Source organism: Lissotriton helveticus, chromosome 5_1, assembly GCF_964261635.1.
Source record: "Lissotriton helveticus chromosome 5_1, aLisHel1.1, whole genome shotgun sequence".
In the NCBI taxonomy this organism is placed as follows: Eukaryota; Metazoa; Chordata; class Amphibia; order Caudata; family Salamandridae; genus Lissotriton; species Lissotriton helveticus.
This window is the reverse complement of record NC_136065.1, coordinates 1,020,475,716-1,020,487,739: the sequence shown is the minus strand read 5'-3', so window position 1 is coordinate 1,020,487,739 and position 12,024 is coordinate 1,020,475,716. Positions and strand designations below refer to the sequence as shown.

The following is a 12,024-nucleotide window of genomic DNA, read 5'->3' as shown; positions in this document are numbered from 1 at the left end:
TATGTGTTGTTATCTTTACAGATTCTGATAATGGTCATACAGGAAACCAAGCGGCATTGCATCAGGAAAGACTCCGGTACTCTCTTTGTCTTTTGGACCCTACAAATCGTCTGTGGAGTATTCCCTTTCCAGTCTCTGATCCGGATGGCCCTCAAGGTCAGAAAGACAAAACGTTTATAAATGGGTCTGTCTCTCTGTCTCAGTAGTCACCTAAAGCATGTTTAACTGTTGTTCTTCGACAGCTGCAGTGAAAATCCGTAAAACAAGTTTCTCACCTTGTACTAGTCTAATGCAGATGCTCAACAATGAATAACCTAAAAATATTTCACTAGTGAAAATGTCTGTATATTTAATAGATTGTAGGGCACAATAATTACCCTTTTGTCCAGAGTGCATCATATGTCGAATATTCTCCTGTGAGGGACATGCCCTTAGGCATTTAACGTTTAGTCAAAATTAGTCAAACGAGTTCATAGGTTAAATAAGTGTCTTGAAGTTAATATTGGAGTTAATTTTCAACCTCGGACTCTCTACAGACCAGTCCTAAAGTGAAATGGCTGCAACACTGCCTGTGTCAAATTTCACTCAATATGTAAGAAAATTCAAAAGTCATAGCATCCATGCAACCTCAACCCTTAAAATAAGTTCATTAGGAAAGAACTGCATTAGGTACATCAGACCACGCACCGTAAAACAAACGAATAACAGAATACAAAAGGCATACAAAAGTAATGGAAATTAATATACCAGGCAAGTAGCGACAAACCTAATCATAAACAAGAATAACGGTAACAAAATACAAACATGAACAACAACGGAAACAAAGCCAAATACAATTTTTTTTTAAGCACATTACACAAAACTAACAGAACAGAAAATCTGTTAGAAATATACACACAATCACAGACAAGATTCTGACGTTTTTCAAAACATCAATTATTTAGCCTTAAAGCTAGTCTAAAACACTTTTAGTACCAGAATACTGCACATAGAATGAAAGTCCTCCCCATCAAATGGATGAGTTATGGTTACATGAGCACAATAAGTTTTGCATTTTACGGTATTTTAGATTTGAATTTAATTAAAATTGTTCCTAATACCAACTGGTAAAGCATACTCTTTCAATGATACATATACATTTTTGCATTCAATATAAATAAATAAATACAAATATAAACATATATTGGGCCATAGTCACAAAGATAACTACACATGATTACATTTAACAGTGTAAATTTACTCTTACATTTTCTACTAAATTTACTGTTTTTGTCTGTCCACCTTTTCAGACCGTAAATTTACTATTAAGGGGCTCATTACAATGCCGGGCGGAAAGCCTCCTCCCGACAGTCAGAATTTCCTTGACCGCGTCGGAGCCCTTTACAATGTTTGTGGTCGGAATGTAAACCGCGCGGTCATTCTGAATTGGTTCCATGCGACTCGCAGAGTATTCCTGTTGGTTGAAACTGCATTGAACACCCTTATTGGCTGTGTTTCTGCCCCCTGGATTATGATGACGATTTTCAGCAGTCTTTCCACGTTGGCCTGTCCAACACAAAAAGGCTGTCAAAAAGTGACTTTGGGGGCCCCTGGCAGGGCTCTCCAGGCCCCGCGGCCTAGGGTTGATGGCCGAGGGAGTACCTAAGGGACCCCCCTGTAAAACCCTGCACTGTGTGGCAGGCACTGTGGGGTGCCTGCGACAGGGTGCAGGTTTTCCCCAAATACCCCATTTCCCCCTAGGAGCCTGTGTGGAGAAGCGTGGCTCAGTGGTTAGAGGCGGCAGACCCAGAAGCTGAGATTGGCCGTGGACCAGGGTTCGATTCGGCGGGTCTCGGGCTCAAAAATTCCACGGACTCGACAATTCTCGCTCCGGTGCCTACTCAACTCACGGGGTCACACTCTGCGACTCTGGGCAATAGCTTGCTTAATCTCCACTATGGCCCCTCGCGGCGGGATGCCTGGCTTTCACCTTGTGGATACCCTGCCGGGGAATACCAGGACGGGTTCCCTAAGCAAGCGCTTAGATACCGTGTAGGTGATTTGCGCTATATAAATACATGTACATTTACATATGGCCGATTGTCAGGCAGAACACAAGCTCCCATAGAGAACAATGGGAATCCGACCGAACAGTGTTCGGTCGCATCGTAATCTGGCGATCAGAACCACCGACTGCAAGTCGGTCAGTTCCGATTCAGAGTCGGGCATAGGCTTTCCGCATCGTAATGACCCGCTAAGTGTAGACTTACATGTCCCCACCAGTAAGTGGATGAAACCAAACTCACAAGTACAAAGTTCCTGCAGGCAAAAAAAAGACCTTTGGTCCTATTCACAAAGGTACCTTTACAATTGAGTAAATCTACAGATGTAAAGGTACTAAAAAAAAGTGTATTTTCTATGTTAATTCCCAAAGAGATTTTCAGCATGACTACAGCCCGAACCACCAAATCAAATTTCAGCAAATTTGGCAGAAAGGTAGCTTTTAGCGCAGAAGGCGCCCTTTCTGTTATTTGGTGTAAATCCATTCAGTAGTTTTGGAGTTATACAAAAAAAATCCAAATTTGTATCTCTAGGGTCACGTAGTATTCACATCAATTCTCAACTAATCACGAATATGTGCGCCAACAGGAATGCTGTAATTGGCTTGCCACAACCTGTGTAGAAAGTTGCGGCCATAATTAGAAAATACTGCCAACAGCAACCTGTTTATTCATTTTAACAACTCACTTAATCCAGTACAAATGGGCCATAGTAAGCGCAATACCATCAACTTTAGCTTCTGATTACATTATTATTTGTTTATTGTCCTCATAAAATTATTCACATATTACATAGAAAATGCAATATACTTTTCATAAATCATATCAAAATTGTACAAATGATGAAAGACACATTCTTGTCAGGTCAATATAGTTGGTAGTACTTGGTAAAATGTGCTAGAACAATATGTAAAGCTCAGACCTACATTATAACAACATTCCAACCAACATTCATACTCGCACATCCTATAAATATTCATAAATGACATCACATCAGTAAAAATGTAAATCATGTTGGGTCTTCACAATAGCGTTCGTGTTATATATTGTTCATCATATGCCAATCAGATTCACATATTTGTATTTGTCAAGTCCTATGAAGGATCTCGTGTCAACATGCCATAAACATTTCTTTCTTACATTTTTTCATATTTTTTCCCCGGCACTCTGTGTCACATGTATAGCCACTCCCCTTATCATAGTAGTTTGCGTGGAACACACAGCAAGATTATACCCCCTGATTTCCAACAAATACTTATTCTTTCAGGACATGACCGTCTCTTGGAGACATATCACATCTAGGGTTACCGTTCTAAGAATGTGAACAACCCTCTCTCTCTTTTTCCTGTCATTCAAGCCAGCCACATTAAATGTATACATTTGCAAACTACCCATCCCTATTTCTCTTATTTCTTATTGCTTTTGCTCACCCTTGCTTAACAAATTTTATTTTCCCTTTTTCATTATGTAATCCTGATTTCCATACTTTTCAATTTTCTCTTTCCCAAACCTCCCCCTTTGCCCCCTCTTGCACCCCTACCCCCGTGCCCCCCACTCATCCTCCATCTCTACTGTCCCCCCTAACAACCCCTGTGCTCCCATCCCACCCCAGACCCCCCCACCCTTCCCTACTTCACCCCCCACCCGCCCTTCTCCCACTACACAGGCAAAAGGGCCTATGGCCCTTGCGATGGGGACAGACTCGCGCCTCTGTGTCCCCATTCTTCTTGATCCTAGTTATACTATCTTTTTTTACCATATATCTATCTATTAAAGAGATCATAGATACATTTTACCAAACATTACCCATTGACCATATTACCCTTGTTTAACCATCTCTATCCGCATCTTGCCCAGTGTTCTTTAGCAATCCCATTTCTAGCTACTCAGATAGAGTCAAGATATTCTTTAGTTTGTATTTCGGATATAAAAAAGCGCATTTGACCGTTGTTGACTACTTTCAGTGTGGCTGGATTTAGCAGAAAAGCATGTGTGCCCGTGTTCTGGAAAGGAGTTATGGGCTGTCGCAGCTGCCATCTTTTTTCAACAGTATGGTGACAAAAGTCAGGCCTTACAAAGAACTGTACCCCCTTTCCCTGCCATTTTATATCCGGTCGAGCTGAATCATACAGGGCCTGGCGTGCTAAAAAGTTGTTTAAACAAATCAAGATCGACCTAGGCCTGGTCTCTGTTTGTCCTCTTTTAGCAGTCAGCTGCTTAAACGGGAACCTGTGAGCCCTCTGGATCTCAGTAGTCCAGTTCCACATTGTTTGATCAGGGGAAGCTTCAGTGAATAGAGCAATCACAAAATTGCGGACATCCGAACCCTCCATACTTTTGGGTATACCTAATACTCTGAGATTATTCCAACGTAGTTGGTTCTCTAGGTCAGCTAGTTTAATCTGAATATCGTCTCTGTGAGAAGTCATAGTATTCAAGGTGTTTAATTGCGGTGCCATTCATCTTCTAGGACCGATATTCGTCCCTCCGCCTCATTTATTCTAACGGTAAATTCATTGCAAGTTTATACAATCCTTCTGACTGTGTTTTGGAGCTTCCGACAAGCTGAATGTGTCTTAAGATTTTCCGTGCGAGTTTCAAGTCTATGATCTACTATGGATTGATAGATTGCGGCCAGAGATATTTCTTCCGGATTGCCACCAACAGTGCCCATAGATTGACCATCAGCTTAGCTGCGGGAGAGGTGACTTCAGGAGATAGAGAAATCTCCCACATAAGACTCTTAGTTGTCGGAGGGTAAGATGCCTTCTCCTTCTCCTTGTTAACCACTTCCTTGCATACCATAGTAGCATCCAAGCTTATTTCATCCACATTTGAGGTATTAGGTTCACTCCCTCGGCTGATTATTGACCCCTCCAAAGATCCAGATCTTGGCCCTTCATCTTGCTCATCTTCTGAAGTATCCGAGGGTTCTGAAAGCGATTACAATTTCTCACCTGGGTCACTCCCTCTACTAGCCTTTGCTGCATTTCCTAGATCCTCCCCTTCCCCAGTACCATGATCCGTAGAGATATTGGATGCAAAAACATCTTGAGCGCCTTCTGGTTTTGAAAGTGTTTCACATTGCCTTACCTCTAACATATTCTGTTGTGGCCATGTCACTACTTGACCCAGAGTTGGACCTTTTTCCTTATCAGATTGCGCATTATCTTTTTGGCTCCCTTCTTCATCCATAAATTTTGCCTGTATTGAGATATTGGCGGGCAGGCTTGTATTACCAGCATCTTCTGCTTCTATCCTCACTTGCACTGTTTTTTCTTTAACACCATTAGTCATCGCTTGCTTTTCCTTTTTTGATATTGCAAACATTTGGGAACCTTTTTTTCATCATGTGTTCAACCCCCTGTGTAAGACTGTCCAGGTCTCCTCCCTCCCCCTACAGAGCCGCTTTCATGCTGCTACCTACTTTCCGTGTAACTGCCATTCTGCTCCCAGCCTGGGGCTCCGATATTCCCCGACTCTTACCACCACAGGCTGATTTAGGGGGCATAGTTGCACACTTTAGCAGCTATTATTAATGAATCTATCGACTTTTTGAGTTTCGGCTTTAATTGCAATAACAGTCATCAAAGTATCTGCCTAGAATTGATAGATCTCTCAGCAATACATGAATCCTTATAGAGAGTTCTGTGGGTGATATGGCTAAGTCTTTCTCATATATTGTCTGCCTTCAACTACAACACTGTGGAGTTTCTGCCGTCGGTACCAGCACCCCCTTGAGTGACACTCCTACCGGTGAGTCATTATCCAACTCAATACCTTCGAGGATTCGAAAATGGCCAGCGTTCAATGTCCATTCAGTATACGACCTTCACCGCTAGATAGCTGTTTCAGCGGATCGCCCGCTCCACACACCACACTCCAAACCCTACAGCTGCGAAAACCAGAATTAGGCTTCGGTTACGGCGTGGCGGCATCCACTCGGCCGTTCAATTACCAGGTACGCCCACCGGCAAGCCTCCCGACCCTCCAACAGCGCAGGTGATCGGTTAGGCGGGTAGGTTGATTCCAGAGCTATAGCTGTCGCTGGTTGCTTAATCCCGCATTTTCTTGTTGTTGTCGCTTACATCTTGCTGTGAATTTTCACGAGAATCCTTTTTCTGTGGTATCACGTCTCCGGGACTGTGCAGCAATTCTTCAGGCAGTCTTTTGTTTGAAGAAAGGGGGAACACGCTGAGGAGCTCATCGCTCACACGTCCGTCTCATGGATGTCATCTTTGCCTCTGACCTCCAACATTTCTTGTGTTTAAATACAATTTTAACACTGTAACCATTTCTGTGTATATCCAATGAATTGCATGGCCTTTACATGAAAATCATGTGTAGGAAATTGTGCCCGCTATTGCAATATACAATGAGTACCACTTCCGTCAGTGGTTACTTCAGGTGAGGAGCATCCCATGTGTGGTGTTGTTGCTCCGCTCGATAACGTCATAGAGGAGAGGTGTGGACCATGGAACAAAGAAAATAAACAAAGAAAATAAACTTTCGTCAGTAGGCCAGTCGATCTGGGGCTACAGAAGTGGGGTGGGGTAGTGAGGGAGTGCAAGAGAACCACCGTCCGTCACCCATGCTGCATAGGATCGCACAAGAGAAATACTGCGGTGTGTTACGGGCCTCCCTCCACCCTTCTTGGGGGCTACCCACCCGGAAGACCTTTGGAGAACACACTCCCAAGGCGGGCACGTATCTGCTGCAGCCACGCTCCTCCGGGAGCATGGCTTGCTTCTTCACAGTGCCAGAACGGGTCCGGCACCCTCTTGAGTGGGGTTAGTCCTTTCTCGGCAGTCACGTTCCCGGCTCCTCTCCAGGCTTGAGCTGCGGGTTCGGGAATTCCGGGAAGGCTGGCTGGCGGTTCCGCGTTCCTCTCTGGCCGGTCGGCTTGCGCACCTTCTTCCTCCTCTGGCCTCGTTATCACACCGGAGGCTTGTACGTCAGAGCCAATAGGACGCAGAGTTCTGGGTAGGTGGGCGGGGCTAGGATCCTGTACATCCAAGTTCTTAAAGGCCCATAGGACCCCGGAAGCCGATTCAAACTGCAAAGAAAGGAGGGGTGAGAGATATCGTGGAAAGTCATCAATCTCTTCCTCTCTTGCTGTTTTATCAGCTGGCACCTTGTGACACTCATGCACCCAGTCAAAGACCCACTCAGAGTCCTGCGTCCACTCGCACACCCATTCAGAGCCCCACACTGAGACTCATGTACCCATTTACAGACATGCTCAGAGACTCACGCACCCCCTCACATACCCACTTAGACATGGACACACCCACTCACAGTTCCACTCAGACATTCACACACCCACTTTCCGATTTATCCAGCTATTTAAACACACTGTCAAAGGTTACAGGTTACAGTTTGGAAATAGAATTAGAAAAAACGTAGAGAGTCACTGAAGTAACCAAAGGATACAAGGACATTGTAGTTAGGAAATAGAATAAGAAAAGCATTTGAAATTCACTGAAAAAACACAAAGGTTACAGATTCTCCCGTACAAAACCATTGAAATTCAGTAGTTATATTTACATGAGCAAAGTATAATTTATGCCCCCGCAATGCACTGCTTATGAACTCACATTTTACATCACTCTCATGGTCAGAGTCATCGCTGATAACCTTGCTGATGGCATGTCAAATGACATCACTGATAACATCATCCACAGAACCATTCACACACCCAATCACACACCCACACAATCACTCACACATCCACACATACCCAGACATACAACACAACAGCTTACACACCCGCTCTCAACTATTCACACACCCACTCCCAGATTCATACAACCACTCACACACCCATACAACCACTCACGCACCCACTTACAGACCCATATAACCACTCACACACCTACTTACACATGCATACGACCACTCACACACCCAAACAACCACTCGCACACCCAGCAAACCACTCACACCCCTACTCAGACACATACTCACACACCTATACAACCACTCACATACCCATACAACCACCTGCACCCCCATACAAGCACTCACTCAGCCGCTCACATACCCAGAAAACCACTCAGACACCCAGGAAACCACCCACAAACCTATTCACAGATCCATATAGCCACTCAGATACCCACTGACACATACAGCCACTCCCACTGACAGATCCATACAGCCACTCACACACCCACTCAGACACCCACTCAGACAGCGATACAGCCAGATGACCTATGTTAGGAATAGTATTACTCATTAGAAGTACAGAACGAGTAGTAATTTAACTTATGTAGTAGCTTAGTATATATCTTTAAGTCTCAGAAACATTTACGAAAAACTTACACTCACTGAATGATGTCATCAGTGATGTAATTTGAGATGCCATTGATGATGTCACTGACCATGTCATGAGTAATGTCATATGTGAGGTCATAAGCAGTACATTGCGGGGCGTAAGTTATGGTTATCTCCGGTAACTATAACTGCTGAATTTCACTGGTTTTGTACGAGTGAAATCTGAGACTTGCTACAACGTGCCTGTAACCTTTGATTTTTTTTAGTACATTTCTAAGTTTTTTAAATTCTATTTCCTAACTATAACGTCCCTGTAACCTTTGTTTTTTTCCCAGTGAATTTCTACTTATTTTGTTATTGTTATTTCCCAACTATAACGTCCCTGTAACTTTTTTTTTTCAGTGAATATATATGTATAATTTTTTTTAAGTAAAAAACAAATAAGATGGTTTTGCTGCACCAGTGATTGGCCATTTGTGGCGCTTGACTTACTGCAGGTCTGACATGCAGTAGATTTACTACAGTTTTGGTTATTTTTTGCTTTGATAGCTTTAGAAGTGCATTTTATGAACAGCAGTGGGCTTACTCTTTTGTGTGTGGGTGTCTGTACACCTCCCTCGCCCTTCCTAAACCCCTCCTTACTCCTACCTAAACAACTCCCATTTAGTAATAAGTACTCCCTTTTTCCAGCCACTCTTTATGGTCTCGCCCACATTTAATGCTAAGTAGTAAACTTACATTTGTGAGCATCTCTCCATAGGAAATAAGAGAGGTGGAGTTGCAGATTTATACTCCTCAGTCTGTGATTTGCATTTTGAAGTAAACAGGTAGTACTACTTTAGTCCTACTTAACAGACTACAAAATGCATTTTGGGAATCGGGCCCATAATCTCTAAAATGTGCATTGTGTATCATAATGCTAACATAAACTTCAGATGATAGTTTGCAAACCACTCAGCTTTTGTTCTTGTTTCATCATCATGTCACTAGGTCCCCTACATACCATTAAGGATTTAATTGTATTTTCATTTGTTATGTTTTTCAATATAATGCTAGGCAGATGCTAATCTCCCTATGAAAGCCTGTCGGTTATTTTCTTATTATTAGTGCATTCTGACGTCATACCATATTGTTAATAAAAACTAAAAGTCACCACTCAGGAGGAGCCGAGCCTGCGTCCAAGATGGCCGCTTAGAGATCGGCTCCGGCCGACCTTACTCACCCAACTCGCCATCCTGCAACGTATCCTGCACCCCGACCCGTCCTCCGGGTGAGGGAATTGAAGCGGTGCCACTTTTTTGGAGCCCCGGCGACCGTGCAGCACCGCCCGTGAGTTTGCGGCCTGCGGCGTCCGGAAGCCGGGGCCTCGAGTGCCTGCGACCCCCGGCCTGAGTGCAATAACATCGGCCGCCTGGTCCGACTGGGGACGGCCCGGCTGGAGGTCGTGGGGGTCGCGGGCCTGAGCTGCAGCGGGCACTTCCTCGAGTGTCTTTGCCCCCTATTGACTGCCGGCGGCGAGTGGAGGTGCCCCGCAGTGGATTGGTGCTCGCTCTGGCACCCGATGAGCCCCATTGCTGGTTGCTGCCGGCCTGCATCTCGCCGGCTGGGACTGGGACGAGGTGCCCGGTAGTGCTCCTTATCATGGGGGCCGTTCTGGAGGCTCCCATTGGCACCCGTGGGTGGCGGCTCGGCTGGAATCACCCCTTGAGGAGGGGCGGGGAGAGGCCTGTCCCCACCTGTGTGGCCTGCCTTCCTGGAGGAGTGCAGCATCATCCGGGGTGTGAAGAACGGTGGTGATCCCCCATATATTGGAAGGGCGCGGAGCAACCACGGTGAGCCCCTGTGGATGAGTTGGGGCCTGGACAGTGCGACTACTTCTGTCCTTGAATACCTGGGTCCCCCGGTGGGCTCTCTACATCCTGGGCACCGGCTGGTAGGGCACAGGGTGGTTTGATTCCTCCACCCTACAGTGATGGCCTGCTGAGGGATCTGAGGCATGAGTGCCCCATACTGGCTTGTCCTGGCGCCTTTTCTGGACTACTGCAGTTGGCGTGCAACCCGGGCTGGATCTCCGAATCGCGTTGGGGTCCGTGAGCCGGTGGGCACGCCGTGACATTAACGCCAGGTGTGTGACAGAGGACGAATTGCTAGGGAGCGAGATGGCGATGAAGACGGACTCGGAGAAATCCTTGCCCAAGACCACCAGGGGAGCCAGGCAAGTCCAGTCCAATAAGCTAGACATATACACCCTGCCTAAAGGGTCTCCGATCGACTCGATCGCACCATCAGGATTCAAGCAAGCCGGGCCGACGACGCCTGAAATGGCAGAAACCGGTCCCCGGAAGCTTGTTTCCTTCCCAGTATAAGAATTGGCTTGGTATTTTGGTTTGCCCTGTTCCCATCATGCACTGGGACAGGAACAGACTAATTTGCATATAGCCAAGTTCTGAGCTGGGATGGTGCAGTGAGCTAAAAAACGGTGATGGATCAAGCCCTGATCTTTGGACTGGGTAAGAGTGGCCTGCTTAATTCAGGCTCTCTGTTCATCACCACCCCCTTTTCTGAATCATTTTGTCCACCATAAGCGTGGAAGGGTATACTCAGATGTGAGTCCCTTGCTCATTGCACCATCAGGATTCAAGCAAGCCGGGCCGACGACGCCTGAAATGGCAGAAACCGGTCCCCGGAAGCTTGTTTCCTTCCCAGTATAAAAATTGGCTTGGTAGTTTGGTTTGCCCTGTTCCCATCATGCACTGGGACAGGAACAGACTAATTTGCATATAGCCACGTTCTGAGCTGGGATGGTGCAGTGAGCTCAAAAACGGTGATGGATCAAGCCCTGATCTTTGGACTGGGTAAGAGTGGTCTGCTTAATTCAGGCACTCTGTTCATCACCACCCCCTTTTCTGAATCATTTTGTCCACCATAAGCGTGGAAGGGTATACTCAGATGTGAGTCCCTTGCTCATTGCACCATCAGGATTCAAGCAAGCCGGGCCGACGACGCCTGAAATGGCAGAAACCGGTCCCCGGAAGCTTGTTTCCTTCCCAGTATAAGAATTGGCTTGGTAGTTTGGTTTGCCCTGTTCCCATCATGCACTGGGACAGGAACAGACTAATTTGCATATAGCCAAGTTCTGAGCTGGGATGGTGCAGTGAGCTAAAAAACGGTGATGGATCAAGCCCTGATCTTCGGACTGGGTAAGAGTGGTCTGCTTAATTCAGGCACTCTGTTCATCACCGCCCCCTTTTCGGAATCAAGACTACCAGGGGAGCCAGGCAAGTCCAGGACAATAAGCTAGACAGATACACCCTGCCTAAAGGGTCTCCGATCGACTCGAAGATCGGTCCAGGTGGAATATCCGAAGACCCTCCTGCGGGGGAAGAACCGACGCTAAAGGATCTCATGGCGGCCATCACTAGAGTCCGAACCTCTCTGGGCCAGAAAATGGAGTCTCTAGACAGTAAGCTGGAAACTGTCTCGATAGAAATGGGGCTGATTAGGACGGACCTCACGAAGGCGAGCAAGAAAGTTAAGTCGCTGGAAGTTAAATCAACAAGTCTTGTAGATGATGTGAATCAGTTGCAGCAGGAGATGCGTGATCTTAAGTCCTCCAGGGGGTCTACCGACCGACGGCTTGATGAATACGAAGGGCGGGCTCGGCGCAACAATGTCCGCATCCTTGGAGAGCCGGAGAAGTCGGAGGGTCAGG

At 46.0% G+C, this 12,024-nt stretch overlaps 1 protein-coding gene across 1 annotated transcript in view; it reads left to right on the top strand.

The window, feature by feature from the left end:
• The window catches only part of ABCC2 (ATP binding cassette subfamily C member 2), a 678,688-nt gene that overhangs the window by 188,318 nt on the left and 478,346 nt on the right, over window positions 1–12,024 (top strand). The window contains exon 3 of the mRNA XM_078643538.1: window positions 22–156. Within this exon, the coding sequence (XP_078499664.1) occupies window positions 31–156 (126 nt within the window). The 5' untranslated portion in view covers window positions 22–30. The remainder of the gene's footprint in view (window positions 1–21; window positions 157–12,024) is intronic.